Source organism: Hemitrygon akajei, chromosome 10, assembly GCF_048418815.1.
Source record: "Hemitrygon akajei chromosome 10, sHemAka1.3, whole genome shotgun sequence".
Classification (NCBI taxonomy): Eukaryota; Metazoa; Chordata; class Chondrichthyes; order Myliobatiformes; family Dasyatidae; genus Hemitrygon; species Hemitrygon akajei.
Window position 1 is genome coordinate 126,346,924 of NC_133133.1, and position 27,703 is coordinate 126,374,626.

The 27,703-nt window shown below is 49.0% G+C and overlaps 1 protein-coding gene across 2 annotated transcripts; it reads left to right on the forward strand.

Moving 5' to 3' along the window:
• The first annotated feature begins 849 nt into the window (after window positions 1-849).
• Window positions 850-27,703, forward strand: LOC140734657 (transcription factor ETV6-like). 2 transcript variants are annotated; one of them, XM_073058910.1, is made up of 8 exons: window positions 850-1,180; window positions 11,484-11,607; window positions 16,118-16,282; window positions 19,755-19,886; window positions 21,229-21,759; window positions 25,486-25,628; window positions 25,978-26,078; window positions 26,995-27,703. In XM_073058910.1, exons 1-8 carry the CDS (start codon window positions 1,115-1,117, stop codon window positions 27,098-27,100), a joined length of 1,368 nt encoding a protein of 455 aa, XP_072915011.1. In that variant the 5' UTR covers window positions 850-1,114; the 3' UTR covers window positions 27,101-27,703. The 2 variants fall into 2 exon arrangements, with proteins under 2 accessions (XP_072915011.1, XP_072915012.1); XM_073058911.1 differs by having other exon boundaries at window positions 11,487-11,607.

Here is a 27,703-nt window from a genome sequence, read left to right on the forward strand (position 1 = left end):
AGGTGGTGATTTGCTCTCCCCCTACTTACTGGGGAGCTGGGTTTGCGTGACTGGGTCGCTGGGTACATTGGGTTACTGTTAGAGGGTTTGGTCCGAAATGAACAGTTTCCATGGGAGTGTCACTGTGCAGGAGAGACAGAAGAGATGTCATTTGATGGGATAACATTAGATGGAGAGTCGTTGTAGAATGGAGTTTTGATGAATAATAGCAATCTTCCCATCTTAGTATCTCCTGCAGGGTGAGTGTTGGCATTGGAAGCATAGTGACAATGGATTGTCGGTACATTCTCACTGTGTTGGCCGGTGACACAAACAGCCCACTTCACTGTATGTTTCAATGTACATATGAAAAATAAAGCTAATGTTTAGCATTTTTAATCTTTATCTTGTCTGTGTGTGTTTGTATATAAACTAGCCGAGTGTTTTGATGTACGTAAACAAATAAAGCTAATTTTTTTTATAATTTTTCATCTTTAGTTTGTGTGTGTACCAGTTGTCTGTGTATATATGAGGTGTGGATATCAACAGTGTGTATACCAGCTGTTTGTGCATGTGTGCATACCAGATGTGTCCATATATACAGTATGTGTGTGTGTCTGTATACCAGCTGTTTATGTGTGCATGTATGCATACCAGCTGTATATGTTGTGTGTATACCAGCCATACACATGCATATCAGCTATGGTGTGGAAGTATAAGCGAGTGGGGGGCGTTGGGGAAACCAGTTCGAGGCCGCCCTGTGTCCGGCCAGCCTTTTGTGCCCCTCCACGGCTCAGTCCTCGCTGCCGGCCCGGTGTTAATATTAAAGCCGCCGCCCCCGCCGCCTCTTTGAGCGGAGCCGCCCCCTTTCCTGCCGCTCGCCGGCCACTGTGGGGAATTCACGTCAAAGGTTGGCTGGCGATCCATGAGCAACGATGAGATCAACAGGCCGCCAGCTTCCTCTTCCCGGAAGGAGGGCCGCGCTCCAGGGATGTGATTGGCAGCGGCCGGCCGGAGCGCCGCTACTTCCCCCTGCTCGGCGCTGAGGCTTCCCGGAACCCGGCTGGGGGCTGCGGGTCGGCCCGGGGCCGCTTCCCCCTCGCAGCGGCCCACAGGCAGGAGGCCAGCGCGGATCATGTCGGAAGCGGCGGCGGCAGCCAGTGCAGGCATGTCCGAGGCCTTCGCCCAACCTCACATCAAGGTAAACACAGAGATTGTGGCCGGCTCCGCGCCGCAGGAGAGCCCGGTGTGCGGGGCCTTCGGGCCGGGGGTCGGGTTGGAGAGCTGGTGTGTAGGTAGGTGCCCTTGGGCCGGGGAATAGCCCGGTGAGGGGGGCCCTCGGGCCGAGGGGCGGGGTGGGGAGAGCCGGTGTGTGGGGCTCGGCTGGTGCCATCACAGTGGAGAGTGCAGGGGGAGGAGAGGAGAGGAGAGGAACCCGGCCGAGCCGGATCGGGAGGCTGGAAAGTTGGACCACCACCCACTCCCTTTAAAATAAAACTCCGACTTCCAGGAAGGGAGCTCGGGGCTCTGGTCTGCGGCCAAACGTATGAAGAGCCGGGGGGCGAGAGGCAGGGTTTTAACCCTTTGCTGGCAGCCTTTGTGCCGACTTGTAGAAGTAAATACTGCGCTGGGTTTGCATTGCGTGCCGTGACTCCGGCTTCCATCCACACTGCCTGCGTTCACTTCCCCGCAGAGACGCTTGATTGAAATTGGATCCGATGCCCTGGCTGAGGGAGCCCTCGGGCACTTGTGGGTTCGCGGTCTCACAATGACGCAGGTCGTTCTAACCTGGGGAATTCGTTTCCGTCTATTAGTGCCACATACACCGTGAACAGCTTTTGTTGTGCGTGCCATCCGGGACGGATCATTCCATTGCACCGAAGCAGTGAAAAGGAGAAATAGAATCCAGAATTAGTTTTAGGTTACAGAGAAAGTGCGGGTAGGTATCTGCCGCAGACGTGGGACTTGATGCCAGCGAGATTTGACATGCAGTGGCTGCATACTACTTAAACCTGCCTTACAACCCATCCAACCAGCCCATCATTGCAGGAACTCCCAGTGGAATTAACTAATCAGACTCCTGTACTTCCAGTGTTTATGTACCAGAGCTTGTAGTTACAAATACAGCACAGGAATCTAAATCAGGTTTAATAGCATATGTCGTGAAATTTGTTGTCTTTGAGTACAATGCAATACATAATGGAGAAAAAAAACTATGAAACCGTAAACTAAGCTCTTGAGAACTGTGCTGCTGCTTCTGCAGATGCTAGAAATCCAGAGTAAAACACACACAATGCTGGAGGGGATCTGCAGGTCAGACAGCATCTATGGGAACGATATAAGAGGCAAGGTTTTGGGCGGAGACCCTTCATCAGGACTGGAAAGGAAGGCTGCGGAAGCCAGAATAGGAAGTTGGGGAGAGGGGAAGGAGTGCAAGCTAAAAGGTGATTGGTGAGACCAGGTGAGGTGCGAGGTGGAAGAGGTAAAGGGTTAAAGAGGGAGGAATCTGATTGGAGAATGGACCATGGGAGAAAGGAAAGGAGAAGAGTGGTGATGGGTATGGAAGAAGACGAGGTGTGTGAAGGGATCTGGAATAAAGAATGGAAAAAGAGAAGGGGCAGGGCAAAAAATTACTGGAAGTTAAAGGAATCATGTCCATGTCATCAGGTTAAAGGCCCCTCAGAAGGAATATGAGGTGTTGCTTCTCCAATGTGAGAGTAGAGGAGGCCATGGATCGACATGTCTGGATGGGAATGGGCAGGAGAATTAAAACTGTTGGCCACTGGAAAATCCTGCCTATTGTGGATGGAGTGAAGATGATCTTGTAGTTGGCTGGTAGGGGACAAGCTGCAGTTTTTAAACAGTCTCTTTACTGAGATCATCTACCAACTATTTGACTGCAGGACATTGTCCTGAAGCTGACCTCATGCTGGGTGTCCTACAACAGAGTGATTAGTGATAGGCAGGCGGGCTGAAGTTGGGTGGAGATGGAAACGCACAAACTTCTGGAAAGGAAAGATTAATTGCCTTACAGAACTGAAATTCAGTGATGTCATATCATCAACAAGCTGAGTTTTTGTTACATGCATAAATACAGCGGTGCTAGAAAGTTTGTGAACCCTGCAGAATTTTCTCTATTTCTGCATAAATATGACATAAAATGTGATCAGATCGTCACGCAAATCCTAAAACTAGATAAAGAGAACCCAAATAAATAACCAAAAAAATTATTTATTGAGAAAAATTATTTATTGAGAAAAAAATGATCCAATATTACATGTATTTGTTGGAAAAAGTATGTGAACCTTTGCCTTCAGTAACTGGTGTGACCTTGTTGTATAGCAATAACTTCAACCAAAAGTTTCCAGTAACAGTTGATCAGTCCTACACATCGACTTGGAGGAATTTTAATCCATTCCCCCTTACAAAGCTGCTTCAACTCTGGGATGTTGGTGGGCTTCCTTGCATGAACTGCTTGCTTGAGATCCTTCCACAACATTTCTATAGGATTAAGGTCCAGACTTTGACTCGGCCATTCCAAAACACAATTTTCGTCTTTTTAAACCATTCTGTTGTTGATTTACTTGTCTTTTGGATCATTGTCTTGTTGCATTATCCAACTTCTATTAAGCTTCAGGTGATGGGACTGTTACCCTGACTCTCTACTGAAAAACGTCTTGATAGAATTTTGAATATTTTGTTCCCTTGACGATTGTAAGCTGTCCAGGCCCTGAGGCAGCCCCAAACCACAGTGCTCCTTCCACCACGCTTCACAGTTGGGTTGAGGTTTTGGTGTTGGTGTGCAGTGCCCTTTTTGTTCCAAACATAGCAATGTGCATTTCTACCAGTGTTCAGCTTTTGTCTCATTTATCCAGAGCATTGTCCCGGAGCATTGTAGAACATCCAGAGGTCTTTTGCAAACTTGAGACCTGGAGCAATGTTTTGTTTGGAGAGCAGTGGTTTTCTCTGTGGTGTCCTTCCATGAATGCCATTCTTGTTCAGTGTTCTTTTTATAGTGGACACATGAACAGAGACTTTAACAAATTCTAGAGATTTCTGCAGGTCTTAAGTTGTTACCCTTGGGTTCTTTTTCACCTCCTTCAGTATTACATGTTATGCTCTTGGTGTGATCTTTAAGGTCCTCTGAAAGTTGTTTTGATCAAGGCATGGTGCACATAAACAGATCTTTCTTAAGAAGAGTCGGCTCTGTCAGTAACCTGACTTAGTGTGTCTTTTTTTAATAGGGTAGGGTACCTCTACAACCCACACCTCCAAACTCATCTCATTGATTGGAACACCTGACTCCAAATAGCTTTTGTAGAAGGCATAACCCCAGAGGTTCACATCATTTTCCCTGCAAATACATGTAATATTGGATCATTTTTTCTCAATAAATAAATGAACAAATATAATGTTTTGTGTTGTTTATTTAATTGGGTTCTCTTTATCTAATTTTAGGACTTGTGTGAAAATATGATCCCATTTTAAGTCATATTTGTGCAGAAATAGGGAAAATTCTACAGAGCACAAACTTTCTAGCACTACTGTATTGAGGTACAGGTACAATGAAAAACTTGCAGTGACGTCACAGACAACATGGTTAACTTGAGTTATGCATAAATTTTACGTAAATTATGCCAGACAGTGAAGAACGAGACAGTGTAAAACAGCACATGAGCACAAAAGCATTATTAGAAACAAGACCATTGTAGTGCAGGAGGTGGTCTGTAGTGTTCCATTGCTGAGGTAAGGGTTAGGGTTATATAGGTTGGTTTAAGAACTTCATGGTTGTAGGGTTGTCACTGAATAGCAGATCAGGGATGCTAATCCACTGCAGGTCGGTGCAACTAGGTGAGAGCAAACGTTCGGCTCGGACTAGAAGGGCCGAGATGGCCTGATTCCGTGCTGTAATTGTTATATGGTTATATGGAGGAAGTGGGGAAGAGAAGGCTGACTGGAATTTCTTGGAGAGGTTAAAAATGAAATCTGGTGATCCCACCATAAATTCTGGAAGCTATGTCCAGTCATCTGAATAGCGAATTGGGGGCAATGGTGATGTCTACATCTGAGATGCTACCAGCATTGGAGGTGATGTTATTTTTTTTAAAGCAAGCTGACATCATTCTAAAAAGCTGTTGATAAGAATAAAGAATTAGTTTATTATTGTCACATGTACCAAGGTACAGTGAAAATCTTTCATCTTGCATGCCGAGCAGAGGGAGAATTCCATCAGGGCACTGAGGTAGTACAAGGGAAAGCATTAACAAAGTGTTACGGTTACAGAGAGCGTGCTGACAGTAATGTGCAAGGACATGATGAGATAGAGTGTGGGGTCAAGAATCCATCTTATTGAACTAGGAAGCCATTCAGTAGTCTTACAGTGGGGTAGAAGCTGTCCTTGAGCCTGGTGGTATGTGCTTTCAGGCTTTTGCATCTGCTGCCTGATGGGAGGGATGGGGGAGAGCAGAGAGAACATCTGGGGTGGGAGGGGGTTTTAGATTATACTATTCCAAGGCAGTGTGGTGCAGATAGATTCCATGGAGGGGAGGCTTGAGAGCCATGAAAAGTATCAAACGGAACAGAGCATCAATATTCTAACTATTTTAGTTGGGCTGGGGAACGGTAGCAGGTAAGTGTGATTATGACTGCTAAATGGAGAACGGATTTTACAACTGACAACCTGGGCTGTTTTAATTCTTGTATCTTTGGGCTAAGAACTCATTATTGTGGGGGATTTTAGCAAAGCACATTTGCTCACAGTGGTTTAAAGATGCAGTGTGTCCTGGCAAACATTAATCTCTACACTCTGCAGAAACCAAACCACTGGATTAACTCCACAGGTCGGGATACATGATGCACACTATGGCAGTCAAATCTGAGAAAATTGCACCTGTGATGAATTTCAAAGAGAAAATTTGAGGTCCCTCAAGATTAAACCACCGATACTGGACGTCAGTGTTATGCAGTGACAGGCATGTTCCAACTGGTACTGTGTCTCAGTGTTTTACACTGACAGACCCCTTCCCTCCGGTACCGTACCCCGGTGTTGTGCAGTGACAGACCCGTCCCCACCAGTACAGTACCCCGGTGTTGTGCAGTGACAGACCCCTCCCCACCGGTACCGTACCCTGGTGTTATACCCTGACATACCCCTACCCACTGGTACCGTACCCCGGTGTTATACAGTGACAGACACGTCCCCACCGGTACCGTACCCCGGTGTTATACACTGACAGACCCGTCCCCACCGGTACCGTACCCTGGTGTTATACAGTGACAGACCTGTCCCCACCGGTACCGTACCCCGGCGTTGTACAGTGACAGACCTGTCCCCACCGGTACCGTACCCCGGTGTTGTACAGTGACAGACCCGTCCCCACCGGTACCGTACCCCGGTGTTGTACAGTGATAGACCCCTCCCCACCAGTACCGTACCCCGGTGTTATACAGCGACAGACCCCTCCCCACTGGTACCGTAACCCGGTGTTATACAGCGACAGACCCCTCCCCACTGGTACCGTAACCCGGTGTTATACAGCGACAGACCCCTCCCCACTGGTACCGTAACCCGGTGTTATACAGCGACAGACCTATCCCCATCAGTACTGTACCCCGGTGTTGTACAGTGACAGACCCCTCCCCACCGGTACCATACCCCGGTGTTGTACAGTGACAGACCCCTACCCACCAGTACCGTACACCGGTGTTGTGCAGTGACAGACCCCTCCCCACCGGTACCGTACCCCGGTGTTATACCCTGACATACCCCTACCCACTGGTACCGTACCCCGGTGTTATACAGTGACAGACACGTCCCCTCTGGTACCGTACCCCGGTGTTATACAGCGACAGACCCCTCCCCACCGGTACCATAACCCGGTGTTATACAGCGACAGACCCCTCCCCACTGGTACCGTAACCCGGTGTTATACAGCGACAGACCTATCCCCATCAGTACTGTACCCCGGTGTTGTACAGTGACAGACCCGTCCCCACCGTACCATACCCCGGTGTTGTACAGTGACAGACCCCTCCCCACCGGTACCATACCCCGGTGTTGTACAGTGCCAGACCCCTACCCACCGGTACCATACCCCGGTGTTGTACAGTGACAGACCCCTACCCACCAGTACCGTACACCGGTGTTGTACAGTGACAGACCCCTCCCCACCGGTACAGTACCCCGGTGTTGTGCAGTGACAGATCCCTCCCCACCGGTACCGTACCCTGGTGTTATACCCTGACATACCCCTACCCACTGGTACCGTACCCCGGTGTTATACAGTGACAGACACGTCCCCTCTGGTACCGTACCCCGGTGTTATACAGTGACAGACCCGTCCCCACGGGTACCGTACCCCGGTGTTATACAGTGACAGACCCCTCCACACCGGTACTGTACCCCGGTGTTATACAGTGACAGACCCGTCCCCACCGGTACCGTACCCCGGTGTTATACACTGACAGACCCGTCCCCACCGGTACCGTACCCCGGTGTTGTACACTGACAGACACGTCCCCACCGGTACCGTACCCCGGTGTTATACATTGACAGACCCGTCCCCACCGGTACCGTACCCTGGTGTTATACAGTGACAGACCCGTCCCCACCGGTACCGTACCCCAGTGTTGTACACTGACAGACCCGTCCCCACCGGTACCGTACCCCGGTGTTATACCCTGACATACCCCTACCCACCGGTACCGTACCCCGGTGTTATACAGTGACAGACCCGTCCCCACGGGTACCGTAACCCGGTGTTATACAGTGACAGACCCCTCCACACCGGTACTGTACCCCGGTGTTATACAGTGACAGACCCGTCCCCACCGGTACCGTACCCCGGTGTTATACACTGACAGACCCGTCCCCACCGGTACCGTACCCCGGTGTTGTACACTGACAGACACGTCCCCACCGGTACCGTACCCCGGTGTTATACACTGACAGACCCGTCCCCACCGGTACCGTACCCTGGTGTTATACAGTGACAGACCCGTCCCCACCGGTACCGTAACCCGGCGTTGTACAGTGACAGACCTGTCCCCACCGGTACCGTACCCCGGTGTTGTACAGTGACAGACCCGTCCACACCGGTACCGTACCCCGGTGTTGTACAGTGATAGACCCCTCCCCACCGGTACCGTACCCCGGTGTTATACAGCGACAGACCCCTCCCCACTGGTACCGTAACCCGGTGTTATACAGCGACAGACCCCTCCCCACTGGTACCGTAACCCGGTGTTATACAGCGACAGACCTATCCCCATCAGTACTGTACCCCGGTGTTGTACAGTGACAGACCCCTCCCCACCGGTACCATACCCCGGTGTTGTACAGTGACGGACCCCTACCCACCAGTACCGTACACCGGTGTTGTGCAGTGACAGACCCCTCCCCACCGGTACCGTACCCCGGTGTTATACCCTGACATACCCCTACCCACTGGTACCGTACCCCGGTGTTATACAGTGACAGACACGTCCCCTCTGGTACCGTACCCCGGTGTTATACAGTGACAGACCCGTCCCCACGGTAACCGTACCCCGGTGTTATACAGTGACAGACCCCTCCACACCGGTACTGTACCCCGGTGTTATACAGTGACAGACCCGTCCCCACCGGTACCGTACCCCGGTGTTATACACTGACAGACCCGTCCCCACCGGTACCGTACCCCGGTGTTGTACACTGACAGACACGTCCCCACCGGTACCGTACCCCGGTGTTATACACTGACAGACCCGTCCCCACCGGTACCGTACCCTGGTGTTATACAGTGACAGACCCGTCCCCACCGGTACCGTACCCCGGCGTTGTACAGTGACAGACCTGTCCCCACCGGTACCGTACCCCGGTGTTGTACAGTGATAGACCCCTCCCCACCGGTACCGTACCCCGGTGTTATACCCTGACATACCCCTCCCCACCGGTACCGTACCCCGGTGTTATACAGCGACAGACACGTCCCCACTGGTACCGTAACCCGGTGTTATACAGCGACAGACCCCTCCCCACTGGTACCGTACCCCGGTGTTATACAGCGACAGACCTATCCCCATCAGTACTGTACCCCGGTGTTGTACAGTGACAGACCCCTCCCCACCGGTACCATACCCCGGTGTTGTACAGTGACAGACCCCTACCCACCAGTACCGTACACCGGTGTTGTGCAGTGACAGACCCCTCCCCACCGGTACCGTACCCCGGTGTTATACCCTGACATACCCCTACCCACGGGTACCGTACCCCGGTGTTATACAGTGACAGACACGTCCCCTCTGGTACCGTACCCCGGTGTTATACAGCGACAGACCCCTCCCCACCGGTACCATAACCCGGTGTTATACAGCGACAGACCCCTCCCCACTGGTACCGTAACCCGGTGTTATACAGCGACAGACCCCTCCCCACTGGTACCGTAACCCGGTGTTATACAGCGACAGACCTATCCCCATCAGTACTGTACACCGGTGTTGTACAGTGACAGACCCCTCCCCACCGGTACCATACCCCGGTGTTGTACAGTGACAGACCCCTACCCACCAGTAACGTACACCGGTGTTGTGCAGTGACAGACCCGTCCCCACCAGTACAGTACCCCGGTGTTGTGCAGTGACAGACCCCTCCCCACCGGTACCGTACCCTGGTGTTATACCCTGACATACCCCTACCCACTGGTACCGTACCCCGGTGTTATACAGTGACAGACACGTCCCCTCTGGTACCGTACCCCGGTGTTATACAGTGACAGACCCGTCCCCACGGGTACCGTACCCCGGTGTTATACAGTGACAGACCCCTCCACACCGGTACTGTACCCCGGTGTTATACAGTGACAGACCCGTCCCCACCGGTACCGTACCCCGGTGTTATACACTGACAGACCCGTCCCCACCGGTACCGTACCCCGGTGTTGTACACTGACAGACACGTCCCCACCGGTACCGTACCCCGGTGTTATACACTGACAGACCCGTCCCCACCGGTACCGTACCCCAGTGTTGTACACTGACAGACCCGTCCCCACCGGTACTGTACCCCGGTGTTATACCCTGACATACCCCTACCCACCGGTACCGTACCCCGGTGTTATACAGTGACAGACCCGTCCCCACGGGTACCGTACCCCGGTGTTATACAGTGACAGACACGTCCCCACCGGTACCGTACCCCGGTGTTATACACTGACAGACCCGTCCCCACCGGTACCGTACCCCGGTGTTATACCCTGACATACCCCTACCCACCGGTACCGTACCCCGGTGTTATACAGTGACAGACCCGTCCCCACGGGTACCGTACCCCGGTGTTATACAGTGACAGACCCCTCCACACCGGTACTGTACCCCGGTGTTATACAGTGACAGACCCGTCCCCACCGGTACCGTACCCCGGTGTTATACACTGACAGACCCGTCCCCACCGGTACCGTACCCCGGTGTTGTACACTGACAGACACGTCCCCACCGGTACCGTACCCCGGTGTTATACACTGACAGACCCGTCCCCACCGGTACCGTACCCTGGTGTTATACAGTGACAGACCCGTCCCCACTGGTACCGTACCCCGGCGTTGTACAGTGACAGACCTGTCCCCACCGGTACCGTACCCCGGTGTTGTACAGTGACAGACCCGTCCCCACCGGTACCGTACCCCGGTGTTGTACAGTGATAGACCCCTCCCCACCGGTACCGTACCCCGGTGTTATACCCTGACATACCCCTACCCACTGGTACCGTACCCCGGTGTTATACAGTGACAGACACGTCCCCTCTGGTACCGTACCCCGGTGTTATACAGCGACCGACCCCTCCCCACCGGTACCATAACCCGGTGTTATACAGCGACAGACCCCTCCCCACTGGTACTGTAACCCGGTGTTATACAGCGACAGACCCCTCCCCACTGGTACCGTAACCCGGTGTTATACAGCGACAGACCTATCCCCATCAGTACTGTACCCCCGTGTTGTACAGTGACAGACCCCTCCCCACCGGTACCATACCCCGGTGTTGTACAGTGACAGACCCCTACCCACCAGTAGCGTACACTGGTGTTGTGCAGTGACAGACCCGTCCCCACCAGTACAGTACCCCGGTGTTGTGCAGTGACAGACCCCTCCCCACCGGTACCGTACCCCGGTGTTATACCCTGACATACCCCTACCCAGTGGTACCGTACCCCGGTGTTATACAGTGACAGACACGTCCCCTCTGGTACCGTACCCCGGTGTTATACAGCGACAGACCCCTCCCCACCGGTACCATAACCCGGTGTTATACAGCGACAGACCCCTCCCCACCAGTACTGTACCCCGGTGTTATACCGGAGTAGGAATGTCTCCACCAGTATTGTTCCCGTGTTAGAACAGGGGAAACATGTCCGCTAATATTATGCCACTGTATTTTGATAGTGTCCGTGATGTTAAGTGTAACTGGTGGTGAAGGTTCCATTTATCTAAGCTTCGGTAATTGATGCAGTTAAATTTGTTTCTCACAGCAGGAGCGAAACGCATACACCCCGCCCGTCAGCCCCGTGCCACCGTTCCCCAGCTCCATTCACGGGGCTGCTTCCGAGGGTAGACACATGGCAGATGGATCACATACTCTTCCCACCCACCTTCGTAAGTAGACCTGGCAATCTGATGTGCGCATGAAGACGATTCTACTTGTGTGGGCTTTGACATTGACTACATCATCCAATTTCTCACCTTGCTTCTCAGACTCAAATCCAAAGCCATTCTTTTTCCCCATTCTGCATTTCTACTCTTTGCTACCCATTCCTTTACCCTAACCCTCTACCACTCCTCATAACCTTCTAGTCAATCTTTGATCCCTTCTGCCTCTCTCTCCTCCCTTTCTGCCTCTTTATCTTCTCTGTGCCCTGGAATGTGCAACTCCAACCTCCTTTCCGTCTCTCTGTACATCCTCCCTGATCCAACCCTCCAAGCTGATCCTTTGCTCCCACTTCCTGCTTTTCCATCCTGCCTTCCTGACCTTCCACTCTCCCTTGCTGCATCTCTACCCACCCGTCTTCCTGGTTAACTATATTTCTAGCCTCCTTTGCACTATCCTCTCCTCTTCCCATATGCGCCTCTTCCTCTACATATTTTCTCTTCCCTTTGTAAATCCTCTCCTGCCCAAAACTGCATTCATTTCCATCTTTGATTCTGGTCCTGTCTCCCTCGCCTCCTTGCGTTGCCTTCCCACATCACGCTGCGTCAACACCTCACTTGAAGGAAGATGGTTGTATCTGTTGGGCATTGATAAGATCAGTGCCATGACTGCTGAGCTCCTCGAGCAGTGTCCTGGGTTTAAGCATCTTCAGCTGCCTCATTGTACGTTCAGCCGCAGGGATGTTTGTCGATTGCACAGAATTCAATTACGTTCACCTCAGCTTGCTCCCTTTCAATTCCTCACCATTTCACAAATACTACACTTCCAATCAGATGACCTCTCAATTTTCCCCACTCGACCTTCTGTCAGCTATTCACATGACTGGTCTATGCCTCACTCAATTCTCCTTCACCACCATCTAACATGTTAGCAAACGTGGATGAATTACACATGATCACTTATTCCCAATTATTGATATTGACTGTGAACTGCAATTGTTCCAAGATCAATGTTCGGTTACAGGTACCAATCAGAGAATGACCTTGTTCTTTCTGCCCATTCACCAATCTTCAGTTCACCTGAGTATATTACTCCAGTCCAAGTACATTAAACTGTCTTCTGTGGCACCTTTATCAGTACCTTCTGAGCATCCAAAGAGAACATAGACCACTGCAGCCCATGGTGTTGTGCTGCCTTTTAAACCTACTCTAAGGTCAGTCTAACCTTTTCCTCTCAGTTAGCTCTCTAATTTTCTATCATCCATTTTCTTATCTTAAGAATCTGTTAAATGTCACTAATGTATTTATCTAAACCACTATCCCTGACAGGGCATTCCATGCACTCACCACTCTCTGTGTGAAAGACTTCCTCCGACATCTCTCCTGTACTTCCCTCCAATCATCTTACAATTATGTCCCGGTGTATTAATCATTTCCGCTTTGGGATCTTCTGAGTTCATATCCTTTTCACGTCCATCATTAAGGACCCCCACCATGCTTTCACTGCTACCATCAGGCAGGATCCTTGGGTCCTACACCACCAGGTTCAGGAGTAGTTAATAATACTCTACAACCATCAGGTGCCTGATGTGGCGTGGACAACTTCACCCACCACGACTCTGAACCGATTCTACAACCTATAGACTCATTTGCAAGGACTTGCTACAACTTTCATTCTCATTTTTTTTTATTTGCACAATTTGTCATCGTTTGCACATGGGTTGTTTGTCAGTCGTTGTTTATGTATAATTTTTCATAAAATCTATTGTATTTTTTATTTTCCTGTAAACATCTGCAAGAAAATGAATCTCAAGGTTGTATATGGTGACGTATAATTGCAGTGGTAATAAATTTATTTTGATATAGCTTTCTTAATTTAATTCTTTTAAGCCAAGCCTGCTGCCTGTTCTACACTTTATCTATCATTTCTAAATGTGAAGAATCCAATAGTATTTAATTTCCAGTTTCTAACTGTGCTTCATTAATGATAATTACTTATTTACTTCTAGTTAAGTTACTAGTTCATTGATCTTGACATGAGTCACTGTGTCTTCAGTTTTTATCCCTGCTCTAAATCTGATTGTAGAATCATAAAGTTATACAGCATAGGGGAAAGGCCCTTCAGCCCATCTCATCCATGCCAACCAAGTTATTTATCTGAGCCAGTCCCATTTACCTACATTTGATCAATCTCCCTTTAAATCATTCCTAACCAGGAACCTGTCCAAATGTGTTTCTAACATTGTAATTCTATCTGCCTCTACCACTTCCTAGTTTTTTTTTAGGAGCTTACTCTTCCCCTGTGCCATCAGATTTCTGAACGATCCATGAACACCACCTCACTTTTGGCTCTCTTTTTGCACCATTTTAACATTCTAAACATTTTTATTGCAGCTTATAGTAATTTTTTATGTATTGCACTGTACTGCTGCCACAAACCAATAGATTTCACAACGTGTCAGTGATGATACACACGATTCTGATTTTTCTGGCAGCTTATTCCATGTACCCAGCATACTCTTAAAACTGCTCTCCCTGGCTTTAGATTTCCCCTAACCTGGGAAAAAGACTGTAGCCATTTGTCTTACCTTTACCCCTCACGATCTTGTGATTGTAGATATTCCTGGCATTTGCATGCTTTGTCCTTTCCCCTGACGCGTAGTCTGGTTACCGTTACCCATTCCCCTGCCCTGCACCATTGCTTCGCCCTTGCTCTGTAACCTTCTGAATTGCCAACGTGCCTCCTGACACACCAGAGAAGGTCCACCATCCACAAGGCACAGGCTGAGTACGTACTGGCATACTCTCTGCGTACTTCGGGTGGTGAATTGCTACTGTGTGTAATGAGTCTTGGGCCCCACGTATATAGCTAAGATGCCTACGACTTTTGCACAATACTGTATTAGTTAACATGAAATGGAGAGCGAGTTTGTAAATCTGGCTGGAGCAAAGGGTGTTGGGAATGGTGAGGGTGGAGCACTGTGGGAGGGGTGTGGGACAGGTGGCAGAGAAGGAGTGCCAAGGGAGGGGGGTGATGAGGATGCAGTCACACCCAGCCCTAAGACACCAGGCAAGGTCATTTGATTCCAAACAATTGGTTTATTGATCATTACAGAATGTCTCTCTGGTGCTTTCCACTCCCTCCCCTCTCCCTGCCCCCTTCCCACTCTCAGTGCACAATAGGAACCCATATCAGAATCAGGTTTATCATCACTAACATATGTCATGATTTTGTTTTTGCAGCAACGCAGTGCAATACATAAAATTACTACTGTACTGTGCACACAACTTGGGCACCCTAGCTACATATATGTGGCAAGACCTTGCACAGTACTTTTCATTCTTCCCACTTACCATGTGGGCGCTCCAGTTTCCCCCTACATTCCAAAGCTGTACGGGTTCGTAGGTTAATCAGTCATTTGGGTGTAATTGGGCAGTCATTGAGCTAGAAGGTCCTGTTACCGGGCTGTATCTCTAAATAAATCAAATAAAATCAAGTGCTCTGGGTGTGGACTGAAAGAACTCTGAACGCGTTTGACACCCTCCAGGACAAAGCTTCCCACGTGATCGCTGCACTCTACCTCTCGAGACACTACCTGCTACCTACCATCTCACTGTGTATGCCAGTTACAAAGGAGCCGTAGTTACCTGTCCTGCTGATCCTTGGTACATTATCACTGCCAAAAAGAAGGACGAATTATTCCAATCCCTTGCAACAGAGGCCTTCCAATCTTCCAGCAGTACTTCTATTTTCATGTACTGCCCAAGTGAGCAACTTCATATTGCATTCTGACTTTTTGTTTATCACTTTCCGCACCTTGGCATCCTATCCTGAGCAAATGTGGGTTTCTTACACTCCCTTTTTATCTCAGAGACTGGGATTAAGTAATCCCTGTGCCAGTCTCCAACTGTTGCCTCTCCTTCAGCCACTCAGCCCCATGAGGCTTCATCTAATGTGACGCCTTCCCGAACACTTTTTGAAGGAGATGGAACCACTTTCGCCTTTCTTCACCCCTTCTACCCTCTGCTCTTTGTCTGAAGACTGTCCTCTGTCAGAATAATAGATTCTACTTATGGGTTTGCTGTGACAGCCTTCCGCGCATCCTCAGCTAATCCTTTGGTACCGAGCCCGCACTCGCTCAGCACTGCCCAGCTGAATGGCAAGTTCATGTTATATTGGGGGTGCGCGTACACGTATGTTTTTTGGGGGGGGTGTTTGAGCAGCGGCGTTGCATTGCGGTGGGCGGTGGAGTTACTGTTTGTTTGGGGGATTAGAGGATGGGTTGCAGTCATGGAGGTTCCGAGGTTGGGGCTGGGGTCTCTATGTGGAGATTGCCCAGTTGTAGGGTTGTACAGCACAGAAATGGGCCCTTTTGCCCATAAAGTCAGAACTGCTCGTGACAGTGTAGAAGGTTGCTCTCCCCTGCTGCTCTTGAGGAGTGGGGTACCTGTGTGCCGTGGGATGGGGGCAGTTCCACACTTCTTGTGTTTATCGGCCGGCACTGTTTACGCCCCGCAGGACTGCAGCCTGTGTTCTGGAGCAGGCTCGACGTCGGTCAGTGGCTGAAGTGGGCAGAGCAGGAGTACTCTCTGCGCCCGATGGACTGCAACATGTTTGAGATGAACGGCAAAGCCCTGTGCTTGCTGACCAAAGAGGACTTCAGGTATCGCTGCCCGCACTCAGGTAAAACGCCGCCCTTCAACCGGGCTACGTCGTCGGGGTGCAGGGGTGGGGGGGCATACCACTGGAAATCATGGTAGCCTTGTGCAGGACCCACAGCTGGGGGTGAAAATGAATCAGAATCTGGTTTATTATCACCAGCATATGTCATGAAGTTTGTTTTGTAGCAAGATAATATTAATGGGATTGTGTCTGTGGCTTGTGGGGTTGAAGGAATCGTGTGGAAGACGGCCTGTCCATGGGGCTGGGAGTACTTGACCCCACCCCATCTCTTTAACTGCTTAGCCTGCGATATTCCCCCCCCCCCCCGCAAATGTTCACCCTCCACCTGCATCACCACTCCTTTGCTTCTTGTACTTCTGATTTTCTCCAGGCTTGTTTACTGGCCTCTCATTTGCTGAACTGTTGCCCCTTCTGTAAATGCCCTCGCTTCTCCTCCCACCCCTCTCTGGGCTCTGCTTTCTCAATTCTCAATTGGTTCCCCCCCCCCCCCCCAGGCAGGATTTCCTGGTGGCCACCCATTTCAATTTGACAGCCCATTCCCATTCCAAAAGTCCATCCATGGCCTCCTCTAACGCCATGATGATGCCACCCTCAGGATGGAGGAGCAACACCTTATAATCCATCTGGGTATCATCCAAATTGATGGCATGAACATCAATTTCTCTAATCCCCAGCTTCTCACTTCGTCCCTCCTCTCCTGCCTATCTGTTCTTGGACATTGTCCCCACCCCTTAGTCCTTGCCTTAACCCCTGCTTCTCATCGCAACCTTTTACCACCTTTATCCTTTCTGTCATCCCAACAACCTTCTGCCTTCCTTGTTTTTATTGCCTTCAGTCCACTGTGACCTGCCCCATCGCTCCTCTATTTTGTAGCCCTCCCCTTGGCTTCCTTTAACCCCTCCCATTGTGACCGCTTACTGCTTTGTCCTTGGTGTCTCCCAACCCAGTCCCACTTTGCTTCATGCCCCATCCTGGTCACCCCTGACCTCGGACCTCTCCATGTCAAAGTTCAGAGTACATTTATTATCAGAGTGTGTGCACCTTAAGATACATCTTCTTGCAGACAGCCACACAACCAAGAAACACAATAGAATCCACAAAACCCCCCCACTCCACCAAGACCAGCAAACATCTAACATGCGAAAAAAAGAACAAATTGAGCAAATAGTTTAAAAAGTAAACAAATAACACTGAACATGAACTGCAGAGTCCCTGAAAGTGGGTCCACAGTCATGGAACACACACAAAATGCTGGTGGAACGCAGCAGGCCAGGCAGCATCTATAGGGAGAAGTGCTGTCGACGTCTTGGCCCGAAATGTCGACAGCGCTTCTCCCTATAGATGCTGCCTGGCCTGCTGCGTTCCACCAGCATTTTGTGTGTGTTGCTTGAATTTCCAGCATCTGCAGATTTCCTCGCGTTTGCCACAGTCACGGAGCCAGTTCAGTGCTGAGGTGAGTGCAGCTAGTCCACGAGGCCGATGGCTGCAGGGCATCTGCTCCCGAACCCGGCTGCGTGGATCCAATGCTCCTGCACCAGCTTCGCGATGGAGAGAGGGGGTCGGGTCAAACGTAGGCAGACAGGACAGGCTCTGGTGAAGGGTCCTGGCTGACGTGGAGTAGTGAGTTGCAGCTCTGGTTCGTCCTTCTCCACCCTGCCCACCTCCATCCTCGATGCCTTAATCTTTATCATCTGACTTGGCGCTTAAATCAGATAAGCATTGGTTCACGTTCTGCTCACCAAATCCTTCAGGATGCCACAAAAATGCCATATCATTCAGGCAGTTCAAAAGCGCAGTTCCTAAAGGGAAATTACAGGCTATACATTGCAGTAAACATAGTCCAGAAAAAAGTAATGTGGTGGAATAGTAAATTTGTGAGCTGCCCGCAAAGCATCGCTGTAAATCACCAGCACCATCTTGACTAACCGTCACCACCTCCTCTACCTCTGTAATCAGCTTCATCCTGTGATCTTCAGCTCACTTACTCTTCCCTCCCACCTTATTCCCTTTGCTCCACATTGCACCCCAACTTCTCTCTCTTCTATTTTCCGACAGCTATCGATGTTCTTCTGCCCCTTTTGCTCCTTAGGATATCTCATTTTGTTCTATGACCACACCCCTCCCGATTCTCCGCTGCCTTTGTCCATGCACCCCTCCCATCTGATCCAACGTTCATCTTGCCCTTCCTCCTTGTTACCTGTTCACCCCACTTTCAGTACTTTTTCTACACCCCCCTCCCCATTATTGTTCTGCAGCCCTCTTCTCTCAGTCCTGCTGCCCCCACCCTCTGGACAAATTTCTCCCTTTACTCCCTTGCCTCCTCTGGTCCTCCAGTGATTCACCATCCCTTGCCCCCATTGATTCCTTGCTCTCCGATCATTTCAAATGCCAGTAATCGTCTTGCCTTGACTGCCCCCCAGCCCCCATTGACTTTATCGGGAACTTATTCTGCATCTCTCGGTCTAATCATCCCTCTCTGGTCCTTGACTCACTTTTATCAGAATCAGGATTATTCTCACTGATGTGTGTCATGAAATTTGTTGTTTTGTGACAATAGTTCAGGGCAATAAATAATATGCTATAAATTACAATAAGTGATACAAGCTCATTGGCCACTTTATTATGTACCCTTGTATATCTGCTTGTAAATATCGAATCAGCCAGTCTCGTGGCAGCAGTTCAATGCATAAAGCAAGCATATAACCATATAACAATCACAGCACGGAAACAGGCCATCTCGGCCCTCCTAGTCCGTGCCGATAGTCAAGATATATAGTATCAAATCACCGGTACAATATAAAATCACAACAACTATATATAGTATCGTTGTTGTGAGACCAAACATCAGAATGTGGAAGAAATGTAATCTATGTGATTTTTGACCATGGTGGTTGGTGCCAGACGGGGTGGTCTGAGTATCTCAGAAATTGCTGATCTCCTGGGATTTTCAAGCACAACAGTCTCTATAGAGTTTTCAGAGAACGGTGCAAAAAACAGAAAACATCCAGTGAGCAGCAGTTCAGTGGATGAAAATGCCTTGTTAATGAGAGAGGTTAGAGGGGAATGGCCAGACTGGTTCAAACTGACAGTAATTTAAATAACCACACATTACAACAATGGTGTACAGAAGAGCATCTCTGAACACACATGTCAAACCTTGAAGAGGATGAGCTACAGCAAGTAGACCACTCCTGTACTTAATAAAGGTGCTACAGAGCACTTCAATAAATTAAGCCGTGCCAAAGAGAGAGAAAATAGTGAGGTAGTGTTCAGGCGCTGGTTCATTGTCCATACGGGAATCTAATGGCATAGGGGAAGATATTGTTCATTAAACTTGAGTGCGTGTCTTCAGGCTCCTGTACATCCTCTCTTTATGGTAATGATGGGAAGAAGGCACGTTCTGGGTGATGGGGATCCTTAATGACAGATAATAATCATTGATTTCACGGTTGCTGGCTTCTTGTACTCTCAGGCGATGTCCTCTATGAGTTACTGCATCACATTTTGAAGCAGAGGGAGTCACCTGTGTGGTACCCACCATTCCTGCAGTGGGGGAGTACGCCACATAATCCGCCCGAGATCATCCTTCACAATCACTTGGAAAGTAAGTGTTTACGGGACAAACCAGTGAACTTAGTCTCTCCTTATAGATCAATCACCCCATCCCGATCGCATCCTTTCCTGTAGTACGGTGCCCAGAACAGCACACAGTACTCTAGCCATAACTCCACTCAGTGCCAGACGGTCCTTGGGAGCACAGGTCAAGGTCGGGGGTTATTGATGGCTCAGTGCAGAACATGACGATGACAGCAACTCCAGGTAGGAAGCTATTTCTGGCGTCAGGAAGGGAGAGTGGTGTTCCATTGCCAGCTGTCAAAGCGAAGTCACTGCCAGAGTGTTAACAGCAAGGAGTACGGTCAGGTGGAAGGGGAACTAATGGTTGAAAACGTTAGGACCAGTGGATAAGGAAATCAAATTGAGGATCTGAATAAAGAGTTTGAACTCTTTAAAAGAGGGAGAGAGGAGGGTGAAACAATGAAAGAGAGATGCGTATGGGGAGAAAGAGAGGAAGGAGAAGAGAGATCAGGAGGGGACAAAGAGATGGAGTGTGGGAAGACAGGAGGAGACAGATGGAGTGTGGGGGAGAGAAAGGAGAGGACAGAAAGATTGATGAAAGAGATATAGAAAGGGAGGAGGAGGAGGATAAAAGAGGGGGATAGAAGGTGGGGGTAGTGAGAGGGATGGGGAGGGATAGAGGGAGAATGGAGAGTGTGAGAGGAGGGTGGAGAAGGGTAGAGAGAACGGGAAGGTATGGGAAAGAGAAGAGTGGTGGGAAGAGAGAAGGTGGCTGGGGGGGTATAGAGTGGTAGAGAAACAATCTTAGTTAATTATCTGCAATGTATTCAGAATTATTCACAGTGAGAGAGACAGCTGTTTTAACAGATTTATTTTTGCCCTGTTTTCTTGGGTCACTGGGATTAATCCTGGGACAACAAATGCTCACATAGGATGAGTGAGGATGGAGCCAGTGTTGAATTAGGAGTGCTGGTAGCACCATGACCCAGGGGGAATATTGTTCAGCATAAAATAGATATGGAAAAGGACTTCAAGGTGACAATGGGGGAAAGGCCATTCCTGGTGGGATGAGAGCAGATGCAGTTTGGGTAAACTGGATTCTGAGTTTGGCTGGCTAAGCTGAAACTGAATGAGCGAGGTTTTTAAGATGGAAATGTTACAGCTCCAAGCTAAGGAATAAAAGTCTGAGTTTCCTTGACCATCCAGAATATGAAACAGGAAACTCGTGCCTGTGGCAGAAACCAAGTTGTGAGAAACGGGCTATACTCAGAAAGTCCTGAGGGGACATGAGAAAGGAAATGGGAGTGTACGGTTTCCTGAACCTAATATTTTCATGCTTTTAATCCTGTGCGCACCATTTTCTTTTGCAGGTGCGGTGCACAGAAACCTGCGGTCGTCGGAACAGGCCGGCCACCAAATGCAGCCCTCTGTGGAGCGGCTGCTGCAGTCGCCAGCACGCAGCAACCACCGGCTCTCTCCAGAGATGGACCAGGAGAGCTCGCATAACCTCCTGCCACCAGTGGACAGGAACCAGACCCCCAGGTCTCAGGCGGAAAACACGCACAGCTCCTCGCCGGACATGGAGCAGAGACTTTCCATTTCCCCGGTCGATGAGAACCACTGCCCCTCAGGCAACGAGCAGATGCTACATCCGCAGCAGGCGAACGGCTCGCCACAAGACAACTCCCGCTACATCCAACTAATTCCCACTTCCATGATGAACCCCATTATCTTTAACAGCAGGCAGCCATTGGAGTTCAGGTCCAGACCGTCAGAGGACAATTCACACAAGGAGAAGCCATTAAACCTTTCCCATAAGGAGGAACAGCTCTACAGGAACCATCTCATGGTCCCTGTACAAGCTCAGGAAGAGCCATTGATGCCCATCGGGAGGATTGCAGGTTGGTAATCAATAACCCTTGCCGGGGACCACTTAATATTACAGAACTCAACCTCAGCTCCTGGCTAGTGGTGATGGGTCTTGTTGCTGGATTTGCCAATTTCAGGGAATCACCTTTGCCGGCCCGTTTGGATCAGAATCGGGTGTTTGTCACCGACATGTCATGAAATTTATTGATTTATGGCAGCAGTTCAGTGCAATACATAAAATATACTATAAATTATAGTAAGGAACTATACATTTTTTTGTTCATTGTTTTCGTTGTCTGTTCAGAAATCTGTTAGCAGAAGGGAAGAGGCTGCCCTAAAGCTGTGAGTGTTTGTCTTCAGGCTCCTGTACCTCCACCCTGATGGTGGTAGTGAGAAGAGGGCATGTCCTGGGTGCTGAGGGCCTTTAAGGATGGATACCACCTTCTTGAGGCATTGCCTTTTAAAGATGTCCTTTGGTGGGGAGCCTTGTCCCCGTGATGAAGCTGGGCTGGGTTTATGACCCTCTGAAGCTTTCTCAAATCCTGTGCAGTGTGGCCCGTTCGCACCGGACGGTGATGTAACCGCTCCGAATACTTCCCATGGTATAAAGTCGTCCACCTGAGGTAATAGTTTAGGAAATGTTACCTTGATTGTATCACAGCTGCCCCTCTGTTATCCCCATCCTCTTCCCTTAACATCAGAAACAAGCTGCTTTCTCAGTCCCAGTTGTGATGAGGGGCCCTTGACTTGAAATGGGAACTGTTCTGTTTTCTCCCAGCTTCTCTGCGTGCATTTCCATCATTCCCTGCTCTTGACTCAGATTTCCAGGCTCTTTCTTTTGAGGCGTTTACTGAGTAACGTGCTCTCGTGATCGAGTAAGGCTCCTGTACACCGAAGTGAGTAAGGAACCTCAGTGTCCTTGGACAGAGAGCCAAAGGTGTAGGAAGAGGGAGAGACTGCTGTGCAATTGGTGTCAAACTGGGAGTGAGAACTACAATTCTGGGAGGAGCTCCTATCCTCCCAGCCTGTGCTTGAGAGAGAGTGCCAGTACCCCAGAAAGTATAAATTGTTTCAGTGTAGGCTCTATGTTGCATCACCTGCACACTCACACTCCGTCTGGCTTCAGTGCCCTTAACTTGGCACTCTGGACCTGTGGTTCAAAGGGCACCTTTGTCCTTAAGTTCTACTGTTGGACAGGGCCTCGTGATGTTCTGAGTCCAGCTTAGACCTAAGACAAAGGAGCAGCATTAGGCCATGTGCCCCGTCAATCCTGCTTTGTCATTCCATCATGGCTGATTTCATTTCCCAACTCGACACCATTCTCCTGCCTTCTTCGTGTAGCCTTTGACACCTTTACTGATCAAGAACCTATCAGCCTTTGCTTTAAGTATACCCAGTGGCTTGGCTTCCACAGCTGCTTGTGGTAATGAATGCCACAGATTCACACCCTCTGCCTAAAGAAATTCCTCCTCTTCTGCAGGGATTTCCTTTTGGCCTGACGCTGTGCCCTCTGGTCCGAGACCCCCACAATTGCAAACGTAATTTCCATGTCCGCTTTAGCTGGGCCTTTCAATATTGGGTAGATTTTAATGAGATCCCTCGTTCATTTAAACTCCAGTGAGTGCAGGTCCAGAGTCATCGAACACTCATACTTTAACCCGTTCATTCCCATGGTCATGTGAATGCCTTTAGATCCTCTTCAATGACAGCACATTCTTTCTTAGAAACGGGGCCCAAAACTGCTTGCAGTATTCCAAATGTGGTTTGACAAATGCCTTATAAAACCTTAGCATTACACCAGTGCTTTTATAATCTAGTCCCTTAGCACCTCTGATTTCAGAATTCTCTCCTCATTTAGGAAATAGTCTACACCTTCATTCATTTTACTGAAGTTCATGACCTACACTGTAGAGCTTCAGTAGGGCCGGACACTGGCGCTTACCTGGATATGCATCCGAGCAACCCACTTGAGAAAGCTTTGATCTGGCAGTCAGGGTGAGGGAGAGCAGGTAGGTGAGGTCATCACCCGCCCCACTCCAGGCTGTGAGCGTGTTCAGCCCATTCCTCTGCTGAATGGTGTACATGGATGTGGGCTTGGCCAGTGCCAGGCAAACTTTGCCCCCCCCCCCCACCCCCTTGGCCCCATCACCGACTGTCCTTGCTCCTTTCCCTGGCCTGAGCCAGAGCAGCAGCTTGCATGGGAATAGGATTTGGCCAGTCAGCCCCTCAACCCTGTTCCCCATGCAGTAGAATCGTGCTTGAAGGACATCCCTTTAGAACAGAGTTGAGGAGGAATTTATTTCGTCAAGAGGATGGTGAATCTTTGAAGTTCATTGCCACAGGCAGCTCTGGACCAAATCATTGGGTATATATAATATTGAGGTTGCTAGGACCGTGATTAGTTAGGGTGTCAGAGGTTATAGGGAGAAGGCAGCAGAATGGGGTTGAGAGGGAAAATAAATGAGTCGAGATGGAATGGCTGGAGCAGACTCATTGGGCCAAATAGCCTAACTCTGCTCCTAATTCTGCATCTATCTCTTATGACCTTGTCACCCAGTGTTGGCCCTCGTGTTTCTCAGTCCTCTCAGACTGATCCGGGGTATTTTGGACAATTGCAGGTGGAAGGGGTCTTGAATGCCGACAAAATAGGAAGATGGCTTGCTTTTTCTTTTTTTTTGGTGATTCTTGTTCTTCAATGTACAAGCAGCCTCCCCATGTCATTGAGAGAGGGGTCACTGTTCTAAAAAATGAGCCGTACCCTGTAACACATAGCTGAGTCATCTGTGCACGTATCATCAAAACTGAGTTTGGGAAAAAATGTTGATTTACTTATTTCCTCATAAATTCTGTGAGAGTGAGTTTTATTCTGTATATCAAGTATTTGGGTAGTGATTTATGAATTCTGTAAGGGTGAATTTCTGTTACCCGAATGGCCATAACGTGGCGGGTCGCCTATAGTCATAGTAAAATAAAACACAGTGAGTGTGTGTTCTGTTATATCCCTCTATCTTTTTCAAATGTTATGGATTAAATATTTACTCTGTCACCAGGATGAGCTCCTGTCCTCTTCATACAGCATAGTGGAATCTTTATGGTGTACCTGAGAGGGTGTATACAGAGGTTTCACAGTTAGTCTTGAAGGAGACGGTGCTTGATAGTCTCTGCCTGTATTAGGAGTTCAGATCTGAGTGTAAGTTCAAAGCCAAGCCATTAGTCAGAGGTAAGATTGCTTCATAGGTCAACTTAGCAAGAGATCGGGGGAAATTAGTGACCGTATGACAAAGGGAGCAGAATTAGGGTATTTGGTCCATTGAGTGCTCTGATATTCATTCAAGGCTGATTTATTTTCTCTCTCAACCTCATTCTCCTGCCACCTTCCAGTAACCTTTGATGTCCTTACTAATCAAGAACCTATCAAACTCTGTTTTAAAAATATCCAATGACTTGGCAATGGAGTCCACAGATTCACCACCCTCTTCCTAAAGAAATTCCTCCTCACCTCTGTTCTGAAGGGATGTCCTTGTATTCTAAGACTGTACCCTCTCGTCCTAGACTCCACCACTTTAGGAAATATCCTCTCCATGTCCACTCTATCTAGGACTTTCAATATTTGATATGCTTCAATCAGTGAATGAGACTTCGGCTTTTTATAAGAACCTAGACATTCTTCAAAACAAAATACACATTTTGGGTACGAGCCTGTTGAAGACTAGAGGTATGTAGGTAACAACTCTTGTTGTTAATGTTGTTCTCCACAGACTGCAGGCTCTTGTGGGATTATGTCTACCAACTGCTGTCGGACAGCAGATATGAAGCGTTCATCCGATGGGAAGATCACGAGTCAAAGGTTTTCCGAATCGTGGACCCTAACGGCCTTGCACGTCTGTGGGGGAACCACAAGGTAGGGCCATCATGGCGAGACTGGGTTCTCATGGGCGATCCTCATGTTCGTTAGGGTAATGTGATGTTGGAGCAACTAATAATACAGATGGGGCTTGTGACCCATTGATGTGACTGCAAGGCATGGAGATAGGGTTTGTAACGGTCAAGCTTTGAGGTGGTGAGGGACTCGAGTAGTGTTTTCACTCCCCACCCTCATTTCACTGAGTGAACTCTTTTCTCCCAGAAGAAGAAGAAACTGCAATGTAGTGGGTTCAGCTCACACAGGGGTAATAAAAGGAGAATTTACAACTGTTACAAGGCTTCAAAGTGTGCAGCAGTTTAATGGTCCAAAACTCTCTCCTAAACAGAACAGAACAAACATGACGTATGAAAAGATGTCAAGGGCTCTTCGCCATTACTACAAACTCAACATCATCAAGAAGGAGCCTGGACAGAGGCTCCTGTTCAGGTACCGAGCATTTGTGGTGGACCCACACTTTTTGGAAGATGGTCCGGGTGTGTTTGTGTCCACAAGCAAGGATGATATGTCCCTGTGGGTAGGGAATGGGGGGTGGACTGTGGAGGAGCTGGGGTGTGGTGCAGTCAGTGGTGGGTTTATGGGGGGTGTTAGGGTATGGGCAGATCCAGTGGTGAGGATTGTGGAGGAGGAATGGCAGAGGGTCATAGAACACTACAGAAACATGCCCTTCGGCCCATCTATTCTGTGCTTAAATATTATTCTATTTAGTCTCATCAACCTGAACCTGGCCATCATCCTCCAAACCCTTCCCATTGTTATACTTAACCAAACTTCTCTTAAATGTGGAAATCAAACCTGTATCCACCACTTCTTGTGGTAGCTCATTCCACACACTCACCACAGTCTGAGTGAAGAAGTACCCCCTCATATTCCCCTTAAATATTTCACCTTTCACCCTTAACCCATGACCTCCAGTTCAAGTTTCAGCCAGTCACTGAGTAAAACCCTACCTGCGTTTGAAGTATTTCTACCCCTCGTCACTTTGTATACCTCTATAACACCTCTCTTCATTCTCCTGTGGTCCAGGGGACAAAGTATTAAACGGGAAATGGGAGAAGAGGGAACGGAAAGTGAAGAAGAGGGAATGGGAGGAGCAGTGCGAATGGGAAAGGCTGAAATGGGAGGTGATAAAGTGTTGCAACTGGATGTCAGTTTGTCCAAGGTAGCAGGATTACGAGGTGATAAGAGGAGAATGAAGAGGAACATAGAGAAGGTAGGATCTGTACAAAGTGTGGGTGGTGTAGGAAGCACTACTTAGGAGTGGGCACGATGGGGAGGCAGAGGATGCTTCGTAGCATGCTCCACCTGCACTTCTAATAAGTTTTGTCCCATGGCCTCTCGTCAGGTTTATGAAAACACCGGACGAGATTGTCAACAGTCGATCGGACCGCCTGGAACACCTGGAGTGTCAGGAGATGGAGGAGCCTCTGTACCAGGACGAGGAATGTTGAATGTGGTAGCGGGGGAAACTTGGTACACTTGCTGGATGTGAATTACTTGCCAAGGTGTAATGGTTGACGGACTGGCAACCCCGAGTTCTGGAGCAGAAAGTGGCTCAGTGAAGTGCTGGAGACACTTGCGGCTCACCTAGTAGTACTCCAGTATATCGCTATATCTATTCTACACTGCTGTTTCATTACTGTGACAACCTTCAACCATTTATTTGACCAGTGATTGGGAGTTGCTAAAGATACGCAGAGGTTCAGCCCAGACCCGGAAGCCTACAAGAGTAGAAGATGCTCCCGTCATGGGCTCTGTTCTGCTTCCGGGCCAAGGGAGTGGAGCCAGACCTGACTGATAGATCTCGTGCTGGAACTCTGTCTGTGTCAGCCTGCTAGGGTGGGGGAGTGGGGTATCCTGCTGTCCAATGCACTATTTCTCTTAATAGTTATAACTTGAATTTTGAGTTTTTTTTAAAAAAAAATGTAATTTCTCGCTCTTTCTCTCTGAGCTCATGCTGAGAATCCATATTTCTGACAAAAAACACACTTTGTATCAACTCTTTTTAATCAATGCTACACCTCAAATTAAAATGAAAATGGGTTCTAGATATG

What these genes read in the sequence shown, in the direction of transcription:
- LOC140734657 (XM_073058910.1), top strand. Translation starts at nt 1,115, where the DNA reads ATGTCGGAAGCGGCGGCGGCAGCCAGTGCAGGCATGTCCGAGGCCTTC. An exon ending in TCGCCCAACCTCACATCAAG is followed by an intron (nt 1,181 to 11,483) that starts GTAAACACAGAG and finishes TGTTTCTCACAG; the next exon opens with CAGGAGCGAAACGCATACAC. An exon ending in TACTCTTCCCACCCACCTTC is followed by an intron (nt 11,608 to 16,117) that starts GTAAGTAGACCT and finishes TACGCCCCGCAG; the next exon opens with GACTGCAGCCTGTGTTCTGG.